Below are 19,613 nucleotides of genomic sequence, written 5' to 3' on the forward strand. Positions count from 1 at the left end.
TAGCGAGGTCGTTTCACCACTTCCGGTCTCCTGCCTAAAACCGCGCCTGCGCGGGACGGCCCTTTCTCTCTGGGCCTGGACCTGAGTTACGGCAATATGGTGAGCGTTGGTTTTTCTGTGACATAAATCTCTATCCATCCGCATCCGTCCTCTCAGTGATTTCGTCTACACCGTCCTCCATCCATGTTCTTGTCTTGCATTCCACCCTGGCGTCCGTGTCCTCTTCGCGTTTATAGGCTTCATTCCAGGGGCGGGCGCGGCTTGGTGGGGCCTAGCTCATCCGAACCGGCTTGTGTCAGGGCATCGGGAGGCTTGGGACGCCGGTATTGCTGCACGTGGGGAAAATGAGGTCCCACCGGACGTGAGGGGGAGATGCAAGGGCCGACTCAATGTTGTTACTCCCATTCCTCCGTATAAACAGGCCAAACGCACCAAGAAGGTCGGCATCGTCGGTAAATACGGCACCCGCTATGGTGCCTCACTCCGGAAGATGGTGAAAAAAATTGAAATCAGCCAGCACGCCAAGTACACCTGCTCCTTCTGTGGCAAGGTAAGGCGGGGTCAGAGCTGTCTGATGGTTGGGGCAGAAGTTCATTCCAGCTGAGGTGGGCGTCCTTGCAAAACTTGCAGTTGGGCATAAGTAAGTGTTTGGTCCATTGTGTTCAGAAGTTGGTTTTCCTTACTTGTGCTCTCAAAAGTTAAGAAAAGGTTTTTGTTGTTTGTGCTGAAAATTACTTCTTTTGTAGACAAAGATGAAGAGGCGAGCAGTGGGCATCTGGCACTGTGGTTCCTGCATGAAAACAGTGGCTGGTGGTGCCTGGACCTACAAGTGAGTCTTACTTTGTGGTGCTTAGAGCTATTTGTGGGCCAGACATGGACTGTTTTTCCGCCTATAATATATTAGACGAGGAAGGTAAAGATGCTGGTGTTTCCTCAAATTTCTTCAGTGCTATTGTTTACTTTCTATTCAGAGTAGAAATAGTTACTGAAGCAAAGGTTGGAAGAATCCTCTACACCTCCATCTTGGGGGTTTAGGGGTGTAGCATGCAAAGCAAGCTACTGAGCTATATATTCCTAGACTGAGAATCAAAGTTGAAGAATTGAAGTTTAAGCTGATTTAACAATGTAACTTGGAGATATGTAAGATACACATAAAAGCACCTTAAGGTAAAATCAGAACAAGAGTGTTCTGTTCTAACAGTGAAGTGAAGGAGCATTTGTATACATCCATATGAGGTGGTTTACTTGATAAATTTTTTTAAGGTGTCCCTTGAATAGTGAAGCTTTTTCTTAGGGTTCTGGGGATTGTACCTGGGGTCTTGCATGTGCTAAGCAATCATTCTGCCATTAAGCTACATCTTTTGACATTTAAATCTGTCTGGCACCTTAGTAACTCACTGTACGATCTTGGTAATTTAGTTTCTTCTGATCTGTCCATGCCCTTAAGAGTAGGTCAGACTGTTAGCAGAAGTAAGGTTCTGAGTGCATCCTGATCGGTGTTACCCCTTCCATTGATTAACTGTGGTATAGTATTGATAGACTGGAAATTCAGTCTATGTAGGTTTTCTTGTTACTTTAACTAATTATGTTCCAAACTGCCTTTTTCTTAACAGCACCACTTCTGCCGTCACAGTCAAATCTGCCATTAGAAGACTGAAGGAATTAAAAGACCAGTAAAAGCTCTACCATCTGAGATGTCCCTACCCTACAATAAATGGGTTAATTTATATAACAGTGTTATATTTTTTATAGTTAATTATTAACTATACTAATTTGTAGTGAATTATTGGATTTTTCTGATGGGCACAACCTGGCACTGGTAAGATTTGGAAGTTGAACTCTTCCTGGTTTGATTGGAAAAGTTTTTGGTGGTGGGTCAGTTATCTTGATCCAGTCTCTTCTAGTCTGCTGATAAAGTGTAAGAAAAGGTAAGCCTTATGGGTGGGTGTTATATGTCTTAGGAAGTATTCTAACAATTCCACTTTTCTGAGGCATGAGGCAGATTGTGGTGTTTTTTTTTTTTTTTTTGCCAGTCCTGGGGCTTGGGACTCAGGCCTGGACACTGTCAGTGAGCTTCTTTTGCTCAAGGCTAACACTACCATTTGAGCCACAGTACTACTTCCAGCTTTTTCTGTTAACGTGGTACTGAGGAATGGAACCCTGGGTTTCATGCATGCTTGGCAAGCCCTCTTCCACTAAGCCACATTCCCAGCCCCTCCGCTTTTAAGAAATTACATTTTGGTGGTACTGGTGTGCTCTACCAGCCTTCTAAGTAGCTAGGATTTTTTTTCAGGCAGTTTCATGGCTGCCTTCCATTTGCTATCTTATACTCAGGAGAGTAGATTACAGGTGTTGAGTTATCAGTGCCTGGCTCTTTTAAGGAGTACTTCGCATCCTTTGTAGTCTGGGGCTTGAATTCGAGCTCCCTATCAATGAGACACTTTTTGTTCAAGGCTAGCACTATACCACTTGAGACAGCTCCACTTTTCAGCTTTTTGCTGCACTTTTCTTGTCTGGGCTGGCTTTAAATGCTATTTTAGATTTCAGCCTCCTGAGTAGCTAGGATTACAGGTGAGAATCCGGTTTTTCAGATATGATCTAGCTGAGTGATTAATGGATGCCTTCCATTATGCATAAAGGACAGCAGTGTGTCTGCTAGGATTATAGGCATGAGGCACCAGCACCTTGGTAATATTTGTCTTTTTTGAGCTTAAGTCAATATGGTGTCCCAATTTTGTCCATTTTCCTGAAAATGACTTTTTTTTTCAGGACCTGAGGCTGAATTCTCGCTCTGGGTGCTATTCCTGGGCTTTTTTGTTGTTTTCTCAAGGCTACTGCCACAGCTCTACTTTGGGCTTTTTGGTGGTTAATTGGAGATAGGAGTCTCGTGGACTTTGCTGTTTGAGCTAGCTGGCTTTAATGCACCATCCTCAGATCTCATTCTTGTGAGTAGCTAGTGTCACAGGTAATGGCCATTGATGTCCAGCTGGCTTCAATTTTTTTGTAGCCAAGTAATTTCCTGTGGTGTATACATACCATATTATCTGTGGCATGTTGGCTGATTAAATTGAAATCTTGAGTCTATTTTAGTCTCATTGTACAATGGGACTAACATGCAGAAGTCTTTTTAGTGATAGTACTTATAATCTCAGTAACTAGGGATGTTGAGGCAGTAGGATAGCTAATTTGAGGCCAGCCTAGGCTGTATTGTGAGATGATGTGTCAAAAAATGAAGGGAGTAGAGAGGAGGAGGAGAATAAAAAGAGCTGGGTTCCAGTGGCTCACACTTGTGATCCTAGCTACTCAGGAGGCTGAAATCAGCAAGCTCTGGCAAGAAAGTCTTGAGAGTTCAATAAATCAGAAAATCAAGTGGTGCGGTGGCTCAAAGTAGTAGAATATTGGCTTTGAGACAAGGTTCAAGCTCCAAAACCAACCAAAAAGAAAAGAGAAGAGGGCAGGGAAAAGGAAGGACTTCTGTCTCTTAATATTCTCTGGATACTTTGTGAATATAGAGTAAAGCTCCCATTCCCTAGGAGTGAACAAGAAGTAAATATTCTTGAGACTAAAGAAGAGTTCAAATAATCTTATTCAGTGATTGGGTTTAGTTCATCTAGAATCTTCAGTGTTCTAGCAGCCTGTAAAAAGCAAGTATTAGTCCTTTCTGAAAAAAGGAAAAAATTCAAATCAATAATTCATACACCATTTCTTTCACCTAAATAGGTAAACATGCATGGGGGCAGTAAATGATGGAGTTGTCTGACATGGAATTAAAAATAGCTTAATATAAGAAGGAAATGAAAGACAATACTAAGAATTTCATTATAAAGGCAACAACTCTTACTTGGCTTAAAATCTTTAAAAATACTCTTTATAGGGCACAATGATATTTTGCTGCATATATTCTACATTATTAGATTGGGATAATTTTACTTTCATAAACCTAGATTTTTGTGCTGGGAGTCAGCCTTTTTTAAATTAAGTACATAATAAATGTAAATGAGTCATTGTACTGTGGTATAGAACCCTAGTTCTTATTCCTCCTACTTGAAAAATGTAGATGGATCTAACAAGATTAGGTCTGGCTCAAGAGAATCAAGTAAAATAGAAAAAATGAAAACAGGAGACAAAAGCAATTGGAAAGAACGAGTATGAGAGGCAAACTACAGTGAAGAGTTCTAATACATGGGAAAATAATAATGGCTTATAATTTCCCCAAACCAATGAAAGATACCAAGCTGCAGATTCGCGAATCCCTATAAACTAAGAAATTGCACCGAGGCCAGTCTCATTGGTTTAGACCAGTAATCCTGTAGTTACTCAGGAGACTGAAAACTTAGGGTCTTGGTTCAAAGCCAACCTGGGCAAGAAGTTTCTAAGATTCCAGTTAAGCTGGGCACTGGTGGCTCACACCTGTAATCCTAACTACTAAGGCGGCTGAGATCTGAGGATCACGGTTCAAAGCCAGCCTGGGCAGTAGAGTGTGAGACTCATCTCCAATAAACCACTAGGAAACCGGAAGTGGTGCTGTGGCTCAAAGTGGTAGAGCGTAGGGACAGTGCCCAAGCCCAGAGTTGAAGCCCCAGAACCAACAAAAAAGATTCCAGTTAACCACCAAAAAGCCAGAAGTGGAGCTATGGCTCAAGTAGTAAAGTGCTAGCTTTGAGCAAAACAGCTAGAAGACCACCCAGACCCTGAGTTAAAGCCCAAAAAATTCACTGGAGAATGTCATACTATTATTAAATACTCAAAGAATAGCTCACAAAAGGAACAGTGCTGAGACTGTCTTGATTTTTTTTTAATGTCAGTCGTGCATGGGGCTTTAACTCTGGGCCTGTGAATTGTCTTTTTGCTCAAGGCTAATGCCTTGAGCCACAGGGCCACTTCTGGTTTTATGGTGGTTAATCAGAGATAGGAGTGTCATGGACTTTGCTGCCCAGGCTGGCTTCAAATATCCATCCTCACATCTCAGCCTCGTGAGTAGCTAGGATTGTAGGCATCTGTTGATTTTGTTGTTGTGGGGGCCTGAATTCTGGGCCTGGGCCCTGTCAGCTCTTCAACTCAAGGCTAGTGCTCTACCACTTGAGCCACAGCACCACTTCCAGCTTTTTCTGCTTATGTGGTGCTGAGGAATCAAACTCGGCCTTATGCTTGCATGGCAAGTACTCTACCAATGAGTCACCTAGGATAGAAGCTAGAGTACAGTAGGTTTGTATTTCCCAAGTACCTCCTATTCCATATCACATTGACCTATAGATCCTGTGATCTATATAGTCATATTTAGGGATCCTTTCTTTAAGAGAATGAAATAAGGACAGTTTCCAACAACAAAACATGAGAATGTGTAACTTGACATATCTTGCAAATATATGGCATAGTGGACCATGCAAGTAAGTGAAAGCAGAAGGGACCTTTGTAGCTAAGCACAAGTGAATATAGACACGTAATGGCAACCATAACTTTGGAGGCGTAATATTAAAATATATTAAAGCAACAACAGACTGGGAAGGGATGATTAGTGTCAAAATGCCCTTTTGTATTGGAAGATAAAACTACAAGTATATGTTGTAACCTTTGGTGATTGAAAGACTAGAAAACATGTAACTAAGCAAAAATAATTAAAAGCAATCAGAGGGAGGGAGGGAAAGGGCTGTTACAGTAAACCTGGTGCAGCACTTGCTGAACATGTGCAAGGTCATAGTTTGATTACTAGATCACAAAAGAGGGAGGGGAGGAAGTGGAACAAGTAGGACCCAGGACTATAGTAGGTTAAGCATGTATTTACCTGTATATCACTACTTCATCCTTAATTACACACAGCTAAGTCATACAAAAAGCCAAAAAACTGAAATGGTACCACATGTAAGCACTCATCTGAAGTACTACATTAGTATCTGACAAAAGAGGGCTTTTTTAAGGCAAAAATTAAGATTTTATATTGTTGCACAAAAAAAAATGGACATTTTTGGAAACAAGCTGATTTCTAGGCCATAGATTAAAAAAAAACACTGGATGGGGCTGGGAATGTGACTTAGTGGTGTGGCTTAGAGTGCTTTGCCTAACATGCATGAAGCCCTGGATTTGATTCCTCAATACCATATAAACGGAAAAAGCCAAAAATGGCTCTGGTTCTAGTTGAGTGCTAGCCTTGAGCAAAAAAGGCTCAAGGACAGTGTCTAGGCCCTGAGTTCAAGCCCCAGGACTGTCAAAAAACAAAACTGATATTGATGTCTGAGAAGGTTCTTGAGGTACAAATTGAAGGTCGTAGAGAAATACTTGGCGAAAACAACAGTGAGATCTGTAAGGCCCTTTGCCAGAGAACAAGACAATAGAACAGGTTGGGATTGTAATAAAACATGTCCCCCCGCCAAAAAAAAATGAGTTAATTTTAAAATCATAGATGTATCAATGTGAAGCAAAAGCAAAATAGCAAGAAGCATTTCAACACTCGAGGTAGAGGAAATAGATGCAAATCACTGAAAAAAAATACACTGATATAGAAACTAACCCCCTGCCATTCCACCTGTTTTCTAAATTGGTATACAACTTGATAGGCGCTCACAAAGTTAATTATTGCATATAACATCACTATGTTCGCAATTTGTTTTGTCTGTTGTCTTTGAAAAATTACCTTAACACATCATAGTTTAGTTGTTAGTTCCTTTAGCTTTGATATGTATAGTGAACTCTGGCTTGGGAATCTAAAGAATTTACATAAATTCTTTGGGAAACTAATCTATTAATTAGGACTTGTCTGCTCATTTCTTCTGTTCATTGACTGCAAACATCATACCTACCACTAGAGGTCGATACAATGTCAAGTGAAGAAAGCCATAGCATGGGGAGAAGGAAGTGAAAAGAGGATTTTTTTGAGAGCATCTACAAAACTTGAAAGCATGCATAAGATTACAGTGAGTGCAAACTTTTTAAAATTTCCCATAATGCCATAATATAATCAAGCTGCCTAAAGTAGCAATGAGGAGTTAATAATTCTAGGCCTTCTGGAACAAAAGCTATGTTACTAATATATAGCTGAGACAAACAGGTATATTTTCTAACATAAGATAGAAAAGAATATTAATTTTGCATTTTCATTTGTTAATAGTTAAATTATTTTTATGAATCATAACCAAAACTTGTGAAGTGGTAATGTACTATTAAAATACATAGGATTTTACTTTAAAGTGTTTGTCCATTGTCAGGATTGGCTTGACAAGCATGGGAGCCAGTAGGAAAGGGGCTGTTTCTCTCAAATGGGTGCTTTGTGCTGTATATGCACGTGAGTGTATGTACATGTATGTGGTGTGAATTTCTGCAATCAAGGAGCAGTACCACAGGAGTGACTCCTCTTCCCTGATGTTCTTATAAGTCTTTTATACTTTCCTTCTCCCACCAAGCAACTATGCTTTTCTCTCACTAACTCAGAGCTGTTCTGCTCATATACTTCACTGTTTTAATTTCTAGTCATGATTACTCTTCAGAAGGTTTTATTAGGAATATGTAATATGCCTATTGTCATGAGTTAGGCTGTGTTCTAAAGACTTGAACTACATTTCTAATCCTCACAACAATCTGTACTGGGTAACTATGGGTCTTTATTTTACAAAACTCTTCATGACTGACTTCTGCTAACCTCATCATCCCCTTCTGTCATGATGTCCTGTCCACTTTGAGCACCAGCCCTGCTAAACTTGAACACCCTGTGCTTTAAGATTATAGCTAGTATTTATAGTGCTGTTTTATTGCCAAGTCTCCTTTCCTCCTTCATTTTCCCCTTCTCTTTGTACCAAACTCACAAGATTAATGTGTTTGTCCCACTTTACAGATGAAGGGAAAAAGTTTAGGGAAGTTAAATGTTATGTTTAAGATTACACAATCCAGAGAGGAGTTAATAAATGTGGAAAAAGAATGAGCTTTGAACTCAGAAGTTACCGTATCCATCTTCATCTCTGTCATTTACTAGCTTGAACATCAGAAGTTTTTTCTTTTTACAATTAAGGGACTGAGGGATGTACCAGTAGGGTATGGCTTTGGATAATAGGAGGACCAGTCCAGACTGTGATGAAGACATAAAATTAAGAGTCAGAACAACAGAATGGAAAGGAAATAATGTTTTCAAGAGATTATTTTAACAAAGTACTCACAGGATTCTGCCAATTAACTGAGGCCTATACTTATTTTGTGCTCTAAACTAGTATTAAGGACATTGTATTTTACCTAAGAAGAATGCAGAGATGGACAGCAGGGGGAGCCCCTTGAGAAATTTGATCAGTCAAATGGATTTAGAGGAATGAGAAAGTGACTTTTTTCCCTGGTGATCACTGACAAAGAGCTTATTTCTTCCAACTCTTGTCTTTACCTAGAAAGTTCTGTTTCCTTAACAGAAGTGGCCATGGAGGAATGGCTAGGGATCCTGCCTCTCCTCCCAGTGCCCAGGGATGCTGCTGCTTCCTTCATAACATGCAGCCAAGAAAGGTCAGGAAAGGAATCTGCCACACCAAGTTCTATTCTACAAATAGTAGTTAGTTGTGTCAGGATTCCAATTCTTAGAGGACTCTTTAAGTTTCCAAAGTTCTACCTTCTCATACCCAAATCCTTATCTGGCACCCCCACATCTTTTATGGTTCTTTATTCCCTTCTGCAGATACAAATGGGGCTTAAAGGACACTTCCTAGTTCCACAGTAGGTTCATTTTGACAAGGCCATTGTAAAAAGTGTCTTAAAGGAGATGCCCCCCCCCCCAGGGAGCAATATGAGTCTAATCATAGCAACGCAGAGCCCATTGTGGATTTGGGGTTTAAAAATCTCCCCATAATTTCACCAGGTACTAGTGGCTCACACCTGTAATCCTAACTACTCAGGGGGCTGAGATCTGAGGATTGCGGTTTGATGCCAGCCCAGGCAGAAAAATCTCCATAAGACTCTTGGCTCCAACTCAAAAACTGTAAGTGGTCCTATGGCTCAAGTGGTAGAGCTCTAGCCTTGAGCATAAAGAGGCTCAGGGACAGTTCTCAGGTCCTGAGTTCAAGCCCCACGACCACCAACCACACCACTACCACCAATAACATCCAAAAACTCCCCATAATTTCCATTCCTTCACCTCTCCCATCACATTTATAAACAACTAACACCCTCTTAGATCTAAAGCCTTGCAAACATTACCTTCAAGACACTTCCATGCTGCCTCCTCCAGACCCTCTTCAAGCACCCCGGGCTGCCTCTACTACAAGGCGTGCCCCCCCTCTTGTGAGGGATGGTGGGTAAGGCTATGTTGTGCAGGGGATCCCCAAAGCCACGGAGCTCCAGTTCTAAATCTTCAGCTGCCACAATATAAAGGCTCCTGTCTTCTTTCCTTCTTCCTCTGAGACCCCACTGTGCAGCTCGGCATGGGACCAAGTCTTCAGGGGGGCTCAGTAAAGACTTGGTGACAAGCTGATGGATGGATTCCCCCGCCTTTGCCTGCCTTCTTGCCCACTCCTGCAGGCTCTGGCCCTAGTCCACTGTCCGTCTGCCTGAGGGGTCTGCTTTTCTTTGTTGAGTCAGCACCAAGGAGTTAGGGCCAAGATCAGCTGGGGGCCCAGGGAGGACTTCAGGAAACCGGGGAGAGAGTGAAACTTAGTGGCGCCAAGGAAAGGCTGGGGAGAAGCCTCTGGGCAGAGGGCGCTGGATAAAGGCCTTTAGTAGTAACAGTCTTCCTGACCTATGGTGTCAGTAGAACTCTTTCTTTTAGTAAAATACGATGTTACTCAAATATCGCTAAGACCTCTAAAAAGTCCCAGTCATGCTCCTTCCATGTTTCAACTCTACTCTCTGAAAGCTGTCCAAAGGGAGCCAGATCTCTGTGAACTCTGCTAGTGGAAGTCAGAAGGCGGATGAGTGGAGTTCTCGGGCACACCTCAATAACAATCATGTCCTTTTGTCAGAGTTGCCAAGGATAGCATCCTCATGGCATCCTCGTGTACTCCATCCACAGGTTGTACCCTTGGGTAAGTGGGAGCAAGAGGAGACTTGAATATGGCTTGAAAGTAGAGGGACAAACTACAGAGAAATCAGCCTTTCGTAGGGAGAGAATAGATGGGAAAAGGCAAGCCAATGAGGCTATTCTTGCCAACAGTCAGGCAAGATAGCTATGCTAATGTTGCCCCCTGGAATCACAGTCCATATGACATCCTGGGACATGGTGAAGGATGGCCTTATTCTACTCTGACATATTAAAGAGATGCAGGTTCTGGAAAGTGGGATATCTTACCTACAGTCATACCACTGGGTGATACTGTATCTTTACCCCTGAATATGTCATTGCTACAAATGAGGACTAGATTTATAAGAGGTCTCTGGTGTAGGGCTGTTTCAGACATAGACATAGGGTTGAGAATGAGGGCCTGGGGCTTTTGGTTTGACACTTCTGTTCTCTGAGGGAAGCAGTCTTTTTTTTTTTTTTTTTGGTCAGTTGGACTCTTGAGTCTTTTTCATTTCCAAGAGGTAGAAATGAAAAAGGCCCTCTCCCTTGGAGAGGGCCATGGAGAGTGAAAATGTCCTCTAAAAATACCTTGGATTTCTGCCTAACATAAGAGGAGAACTAGCCTAGAAGGATGTGGGAAGGTCTGCTTGCTCAGGGTCTCACCGGGCAGATAGGGGGAGTTTGCATGAGATTTATCAACGCTATTCTGGGAAAGAACCGCAGTTCCATTCCTGGGCCACTCTGGTCCCATGTTCCTTTCCCAGGAGGCTGAGGGGCACCTGTTGTGAGGATTAGAAGGATAAAGAGCAAAATTCCCTGTGACTAGAAACTGTGAACCTGAGCATATGGCCACATGTTGAGATCATACCCACACCCAGGCTCCCTTACTTCTTGTAACTGATTTTCTACCCCTTATAAAAAAATCTGGCATGAACAGGAAGGCTTTCTGCTTTGGTGGCACATTTCTTACACAGTGAGACAGTGACTTTGGAAAGGAATGTAGCCCAGCCTCCCCCATGGGCCAGGTCAGTCACTTTTAATTCTCCAGGGCCTTCTTCCAAGGCATTCGAGCACAGCACACATGGCTTTCTTTACTTTGCAAGAGTAGGACAGTGTTGAAAATGGTCCTGCTTTCAGAACTGAAGAGGCAATTGAGACCAGGTGGCAATGTCAGAGTCGCAGCGTATTTCAGGGAGATAAGCACTTTGAGACAATCTGATGTGGCTCAGAGGTCAAGAAGCTGGCTTTTGGAGTCAGACCATTTGCCTTTCTTCAATAATTCTCATATCTTAGAGATCATTTTCAGTATGTAAAGTTTGTAGTGTCTTTGGGTAAATTTCCTAACCTATCTAGGCCTCTGTTTCCCAGTCTGTGATATGAGGATAATAAACTTAGCCACCTCAATGAGTTGTTAAGAAGAGGAAATAAGATAATTTTTTCTAAAGTGCTCAGCCTGACCTCTAAACATCAATTGACATTTGATTTTTACTTATTTATTTTTTTGCTGGTCCTGGGGCTTAAACTCAGAGCTGGGGCACTGTCCCTGAGCCTTTTTGTGCTCAAGGCTAATATTCTACCACTTGAGCCACTTCTGGCTTTTTCTGAGTAGTTTATTGGAGATAAGAGTCTCAGACACTTTTCTGTCCAGACTGGCTTCAAACTGTGATCTTCAGATCTCAACCTCCTGAGTAACTAGGATTACAGGTGTGAGCCACCTGTGCCTGGATACTATGTGATTTAAAAAAAATATTGCATTGTTCTTATCTCCAGTTAAGCACAAAGAAAAACTTGTGGTAGAGTGCTAACCCTGAGCAAAAAAGCTCAGGGACAGTGTCTAGGCCCTGAGTTCAAACCCCAGAACTAACACTAAATAAATACATAAAATATGGGGCCATGTGGACATCTGGAAATGAGCCAGGAAAAGACCCATTATATCTCAGTAAAAATTCCCAAATTTCTACTCCTAGCTATGCTGTTTGTCCTTGATGGTCAGCTGTGGGCTCTACTATTATTACTGTCCTTATTCCAGGGTCTCATCCAATGACACTCACAACTGATCCTTAGGAAGTGACTCAGATTACTTCTGCCCCCATTTGATGACCAAAGAAAGCCACATGACCATATGCGCATTCCACAGTAGGGGTAAGCCTCGTTTTCTCACAGGGAGGTAACATGATATGATGGTTTCTGCATAAGCAAAGATGATCTTAGTGTTGAAAAACCAGCTCCAAGATGTCAAAATTAGTATGAAATCCTGAAATTCTTCTACAGCATAAAAAGGAATGTCTTTTTAAATTACTCCTTGAAATATTTTTCTCAATATCCACAAAGCATGGACTGAAAAAAATTCTAATTATTGAAGGTCAAACTCCTAATTCTGTGGCTCATTGGGGATTCTCAGAACCTTGTATTAGAATGGCATGGAGGGTTTACCTTTGTTCCCAATCTCAAAGGGCTTTCTGTCTATCCCATGTGATTCTTGCCTCCTGGGGCTGATTCCATGAACATTGTTGATTCACTGCTAATCCATGATCTAGTTGCTATAAACACCAAAGGAAAGGGAGGAAACTCCCTTCTAGTCAGAGAAGACATGCAATAAAGTCAACATATAGATGGTATGATCTGGAGGCTAGGAAACAAGAAGAGCCATTTATTCTAAGGCAAGTATTTTCAGAGAAGTTTAATCTGGAAATGATGTTATTGGAATTTCATTCTGAAGAAGGGGTGGGAATTATATAGTTGGTTAAAGTTATGAAATGTTATAGCTACAACCTATAAGTAATAAGTGTTGAAGCATCTTGATATTTCTTTCATATTAGCAGCATTCATTTCTGACTGATGGACACCGGTGATATGCCAGGAGGATAAATGACTTATTGTGTGTCCCCTGAGACTTCACTAAGCTGGGCAGAGGTTTTCAAATGAATTTTTCTTGAAGACCAGAATGCAGTCCAAAAAAAAAGATAAACCTGCCAGGGAGCTTGTTTATGGTACATATTTATGAGTCTCAACCTAGAGTCTTTGTTTTTTGGGGTTTTTTATTGGTCATGGGGCTTGAACTCTCGGCATGGGCCCTGTCCCTCAGCTCTTCAGCTTAAGGTGAGCACTCTACCACTTGAGCCACAGTGCCACTTCTGGTTTTCTAGTGGTTTATTGGAGATAAGATTCTCACGACTTTCCTGCCCAGGCTGGCTTTGAACTGCGATCCTCAGATCTCAGCCTTCTGAGTAGCCAGGATTACAGGCATGAGCTACCAGTGCCTGGCTTTCAACCTAGAATCTTTAGATGTAGGACACAAAAATTGGCATTTTAAGCAAGTGCTTAATGATAGATAGATAGATAATCTATATCTATCTATATCTATATTGATAGAGATATATCTCTATCTCTATTCATACCTGTCTATATCTGTCTATCTTTCTGAATTTAAGAGTTAGTGCTTAAAAGGTAGCTATAATATTAATTCATGTAAAGACGGCTCATAGAAAACAGGATGAGTGTATAGAACAAAGACATACATTGGAGCAAAAGGGATTTGTGTTAGCTATGAGTTGGGGCCAGTGCCCTTGAGTCTGAGAGAAAGGTTAGAGAACATGGGATTTCTCTTTCAGGGCTGCTGTTGACTTCAGTTCAGGACCATCTCATCAAGCCTTCTTTCTGATGCCAACATGATACTTAAAATAAAAAAGGTGCTACCTTTCATTCCTTTCATCTCTTCCAATAAAATAGTTTAATGGCAGAATCTGGTACCTGCTTTGTGTAGAACAGCCTATTAAGAGTAAAGATGATTAGTGAATAATGACCTCTTTGTTGGGTTAGAGTTTATAAACAACTTAAATCGTCTCATTTGATCTTCATCTAATACTCACTCTAAGGATAGATCTTAGACTCAATTTGCACCTGAGGAAAAAGTAGGGTGGGATAGGCCATCTGATCAAGGTCAAGTAAGGTTGTGTGTAAGCCAGCTATGCTGATAAATGATGGCTTTCTTTGAGAACCAAGGCTTTATGGGACTATTCCACTGTCTTTAATGATCCTGGATGAATAGTAAGAGAGGCATTCCTTTATAAAAAATCTCCATGAATGCCACCTTGATCATTTGATCCCTATGTTGGCTCCTGGCATCCCTGGGTACAGCTAGATCCATAAGAATGAAGTATACTTGGGAGCGTGAGGAAGAGACAGATCAAAGAAAAAGGTCAGAAGATGCCTGCCTTCTTCTCAGTAACCCATTGAACCAATACTGGAAATATTGCACAGCTTTTCATATTCTACAAACTCTGTCTCCCCCACTTTTCTTCACCTAACTTTTTCTTCATCTAACTTTCAGCCTTTTCTCCCAAAGGACCTGTAAACTGTCTTGATGTGAAATAATTCTGTAGAGTTGGTGTGTTCCCCTTCCAAGAGACATGTTCCTGCTTTAAGTACAGGGACAATTGGGGGAAATGTAAAATGTAAAGGAACAGATCTAATGATCTAATCACTTCCTCAAATCCCTACTCCCAAATGCCATACTCTGGGGGTTACAGAAGACTTTTAAGGGGATATACAGATCATAGCAGGTAGCCTCTTTAGAGAACTATTTTCTGATCTCTCATGAGAAGAAGAAAAATCTTTATTTCTTCTGTCTTTTATCTGGGCCCCTAGCCCACTGGATGGTACTCATACATATAGAGGGCAGATCTTCCAGGTCAGTCCCTGTGCTCACATGCCAGTCTCTTCTGGAAGTGCACTCACAGGCAAACCCAAGATAACACTTTTATCATCTCTCCAAGTATTCCCTAATTCTGTAGGTTGACACGTAAAATTAACCATCAGATCTGTCACTTTAATTTTATTTCATAGCTGCCAATTGTGAGAAAATTCTGTTGTATAACATGCAGCCCCCAGTCTGTGGTATTTTGCTGTGGCAGCATGAGATGACTAATATAATAAGCTTATTTGAAGGCTAACTGGACAGAAATAGAAGCATGGAATCACTGGATCACAGTGTATATGCAGTTACAAATTTGATGGTCAATACCAAATAACCATAAGAGGGTATCCACTTCTGTTCTACTAGCAAGCTATGACTATCAAACTATTTTCAAAATTAGGGGTTTTTTTCTCCTCAAATTCAGATGAAAGTGATTAGTTAATATTTGTAATTGAATTTATTAAGGAAACATTCTATTCCTACCATAAACTGAAAATTAGCAATATTTTTTCCATAAATAAAATGTGACTGCCCAAAATAAAAAAAAAAAACAAGAAAAACAAAATATTATTCAATTCCTGCTGGATTCTCTTGTTTTCAGAATAGCCAGAACCTGAGATCTGCCCTTGCTTGTTAAGAAGAAAGGTCATAAGAAGCTTCCTATTGGGGCTGGGAAGGTAGCCCAGTGGTAGAGCTCTTGCCTTGATGCCTGAGGCCCTGGGTTAGATTCCTCAGCACCACATAAACAAAAAGAAAAAAGCCGGAAGTGGCCCTGTGGCTCAAATGGTAGAGTGCTAGCCTTGAGCTGAAGAGCTGAGGGACAGCGCCCAGGCCCAGAGTTCAGGCCCCACGACCAGACCCCCCCAAAAAAAGAAGCTTCCTATTTAAAAAATCAGACATTGGTGTTTAGAACTCTTTTTGGTCCCAGACTCTTAATTCTATCATCCTTCCTGAGCTGCTATGTAGCTGAGGCCATACAGGTTGAACATCCCTTATCTGAAACTGTTGGGGCCAGATTGCTTCTGATTGGAGATTTAAAAATTTTTACACATGCTTGCATATTGTGTATGAGGAGCTATCCTGGGAGATGTTGCCCAAGGCTATATGTGAAGTTCACTTATACACACAGAGTGACTGTTTTATATGACCTTTTTGATGTTCCTGTGGTTTAACTACAGCCTATCACATGAACTCAGGTGAGACATTTAACTAGTGGCATCACATTGGCACTCACATGTTTTCCATTTTGGAGGAGTTCAGATTTCAGATTTGTTTTTTGCATTAGAATTGCTTAGGTAACATAGGGGAAGCTATTGGTTAGGTAGCTCCAAACATGGCTGTCTGGATGGGTACAAGAAAGGCTCGATCCTGCCTACTGACTCATTGTGAGCAAGTCCTAGGGCTCATACTTGTTGGCTTTGCCCTTCTAGAAAGGAAAGGCTGCCCACCTCCTGCCTTCATGGGACTTCAGTTCTGGGCCGGAGCCTTACCTGAATTTCTGATAAAGTACCTGTTGATTGTAGCTACTTGAATTAAGTCACATTTTATGTTAGGAGACTGTGTGTGTGTGTGTGTGTGTGTGTGTGTGTGTGTGTGTGTGTGTGTGTGTGTGTGTGTGTGTGTGTGTGTGTGTGTGTGTTCCTGGGGCTTGAACTTGGCCTCAGTGTTGTCCCTGACTATTTAAAGTTTATTTTGTGTGTGTGTGTGTGTTCCTGGGGCTTGAACTTGGCCTCAGTGTTGTCCCTGAGCTTTTGTATTCAGGCTCTATCACTTTGAGCCACAATGCCATTTCCATCCTTACAGTAATTAATTGGAGATAAGAGTCTCAAAAACTTTCCTACCTGGGCTGGGAAGGTAGCTCAGAGGTAGTGCACTAGCCTTGAGCTGAAGAGCTGAGGGACAGTGTCCAGGCCCAGAGTTCAGGGCCACCACTGGCAAAATAAATAAATAACAAAAAAACAAAAACACCCAAAACTTTCCTACCCAGACTGGCTTTGAACCGTGATCTTCAGAGCTCAGCTTCCTGAGTAACTAGGATTACAGGTGTGAGCCACCAATGCCTGGCAACAGTTTTAAAAAATCAACTTTCTGACAGTAGTGAGGTTTAGGCTCAGTGCTTTGTGCTTACTAGATAGGCACTCTACTGCTGGACCCGCATATCCAGCCTAACAATTTGAAGAATAATTTTAGATTTAAAGACAAATCAGGCACTCCCAACTTCTCAAACATTACTGATGTTAATGTACTATTACTAAGAAATTACTAAAGCCTTTTGTAATATGCTATATTAATGAACCCATATTGGTACTATGTGATAAAATCCATGGTTTATTCAGATTTCCTTAGTATTTACTAATGTCTTTTTCTGATCAGGGGTTGCACATATGCAACTTAGTAAAATATAAATAATCGCGTTTCTCTCCTGGAAAAAAGACAGTAAAATGTATTTCTCCAAGCCAGGACTAGCTTTAAACTGTCAAAGAATTACAGGTTATTTTTCTGGCATCAGTGTTTTTCTTTATTCAGGCATGACTATCCCTCTAGAAACCACATTACATTTACTTCCCATGACTCTTTAGACTCCTCTCAGCTGTGACAGTTTCTTGAATTCCCTTTGTTTTTATGACTCTGAGGATTCGGGGGGGGGGGAATCAACTCATCCCAAATGTGGGATGACTTCTCCCTGCATTTGGTAAGTAAGCTATCAAGTCTGCAACTGATACCTGTTGCACATCCTCCAATTCATTGCTGACTGTCTGGAGGTTCCTGCAGGTTGAATGCTTTGTCCTAAAGACTGGCCACTCACTTCAGATGCCAGTCAAAAGCCCCAGTGATCTGTGCTCTGACTGATCAGCTGTCAATCAGGGTTTCCAGCCAAGTGCCAGTGACTCACGCCAATAATCCTAACTACTCCGGAGGCTGAGATCTGAGGATCGTGGCTTGAAGTCAGCCCTGGCAGGAAAGTGTGTGAGATTCTCATCTCCATTTAGCCACCAGAAAACCAGAAGTGACATTGTGGCTCAAGTGGCAGAGCTCTAGCCTTGAGCAAAAGAAGCTCGGGAACAGTACCCAGGCCCTGAGTTCAAGCCTCAGGACTAGAACCAAAACAAAAAAAATGGAGGTGAAGGTACCCAGAGCATGTAGACCCCACCACCAGCCTATACCCAATACTCAGCATAGCTTCAGAAATCTGACTTTACTTTGGTTCCCCAATCTGTACAACTTGGATCTTGAGACAAACAGGAAACTCCTCCTCTACTTTGTCTTGTCTTGAATTTCCATAGAGTTGGGCACATGGCAGGGGTTCAAACATCCTTGTTGGAAGAAAAGCCAAAAAGTGCAAAATCTGTCTGGATTTAGACCCCAGGGACATCATAGATGAAGAAAGACAGAGAAAGAAAGATACAGATAAAGAGGGAAAGGAGAAGAGAGAAGGAGTGGGGGAGAAGGCGTTGCAAGTCCATTGAGTGTGTATGCTAAAGGAACAAGGCCTGTTTTGGGCTTTGAGCAGGCATAGGTGGCATGTGGGCTGACCTCTTACTTTAAATAGGAGATTGATGACTCCAAGGGGGCTGGAGAGAGGGATCTATAGAATGAAGCCTCGGTTCCATATCAGGGTGGAGGCAGCCAGGGTGGAGGCGGGATACAAGATCAAGGACCTGGAGGCCCCATGCGTCGATCCTTTCTAGCCTGCCCACCTCAGCTTGGGGCAGAGGCATGTCCACAGCTGAACAAGATGTGGCAGGAAACCATGAATCAAGGGGCGAAGGACTTCTTGAAAGTGAGCTAGCTTGTGGAGCTAAATCCCTTTCTTTCTCTTAGCTTCCAGGCCTGCACTGGCCTGTCAGCCCTGAGGCTAGCAGCTTCCCTCAGCAGTGTTTTCCAAATCAGATTGCCAGCCAGGTGACAGTTAGAACCAGGGATGGCTTAGCATGCATAAAGTCGGAATTCTAAAAGGAAGATTTACTGCTGTGGAGAGGGTGCCCTTTATGTCGTACTTTTATGGAAAGGAAAATTTCTTGAAATTAGTTTCTATAAAGGAATCAGTGTGACAGCAGGGAAACAGACTTTTCTTTGAAAAGCCGGAGAGCACATATCTCATACTTGGGATGCATGCTGTGAATCTCTCCTGCATATACTCTTAACTCACCTGCAGAACACAAATGCAGCCAAATGTTGGTTAAATGATGTAATGATGTTCCAATAAAACTTTATTGGTTCTCAAATTTGAATTTCATTTAATTTCCATGTGACATAAAATAATAAAGCCATACCAAAACAATATTCAGCCAGATTGCAAGAGGTCATTTGTACCCCCTAGCATACAGCATGGATATGGAATTCACACTAGGCCCCAGTTTAAGACCAGCTGGGCTACACACCTGATATCTGATCTTTGATGAGTGCTTTAATCTCCTGGAACCTCAGTTTTCCTATCCACACATAAGGATAACTCTGCCTGCCTTAAAAAGGGTATAAGTAAGCAATAAAAGATTCTGACAGACTATTGGGAGTCATTAATTAGGTAGAGGTATTTATTTTTATTTCTTTACTTATTACCAGTACTGGAGCTTGAACACAGGGCCTGGGTATGGAAATGTCCTTTAGCCTTTTCCACTCAAGGCTAGTGCTTTAAAACTTGAGCCACAGCCCTACTCGTGTGTGTGTGTGTGTGTGTGTGTGTGTGTGTGTGTGTGTGTGTTGTAGAAAATAAGGGGCTGAGGGACTTTTCCTGCTTATGTTGGCTTTGAATCATGATCTCAGCCTCCTGAGTAGTTAGGATACAAGTGAGAGCCACAGTCATCCTTCAGTAAAGGTTATTATAATTGCTTTTCTCAATATTACTCAAGTACATAATAATGTTATTCTATTCTCTCTTACTACCTAGAGCCTAAGAAGTCTTTATTTTTTATTTTTTATTTAATTTTATTGTCAAAGTGATTTACAGAGGCGTTACAG

The 19,613-nt window shown here is 41.7% G+C and overlaps 1 protein-coding gene across 1 annotated transcript; it reads left to right on the forward strand.

Moving 5' to 3' along the window:
• Positions 1–1,727, forward strand: Rpl37a (ribosomal protein L37a). The gene is made up of 4 exons (XM_013019685.1): positions 1–99; positions 422–550; positions 747–829; positions 1,614–1,727. The coding sequence occupies exons 1-4, from the start codon at positions 97–99 to the stop codon at positions 1,675–1,677; spliced, it is 279 nt and encodes a 92-aa protein (XP_012875139.1). The 5' UTR covers positions 1–96; the 3' UTR covers positions 1,678–1,727.
• The last annotated feature ends 17,886 nt before the right edge of the window (positions 1,728–19,613 follow it).

The sequence above is a fragment of the Dipodomys ordii genome, unplaced genomic scaffold, assembly GCF_000151885.1.
Source record: "Dipodomys ordii isolate 6190 unplaced genomic scaffold, Dord_2.0 Scaffold1, whole genome shotgun sequence".
In the NCBI taxonomy this organism is placed as follows: domain Eukaryota; kingdom Metazoa; phylum Chordata; class Mammalia; order Rodentia; family Heteromyidae; genus Dipodomys; species Dipodomys ordii.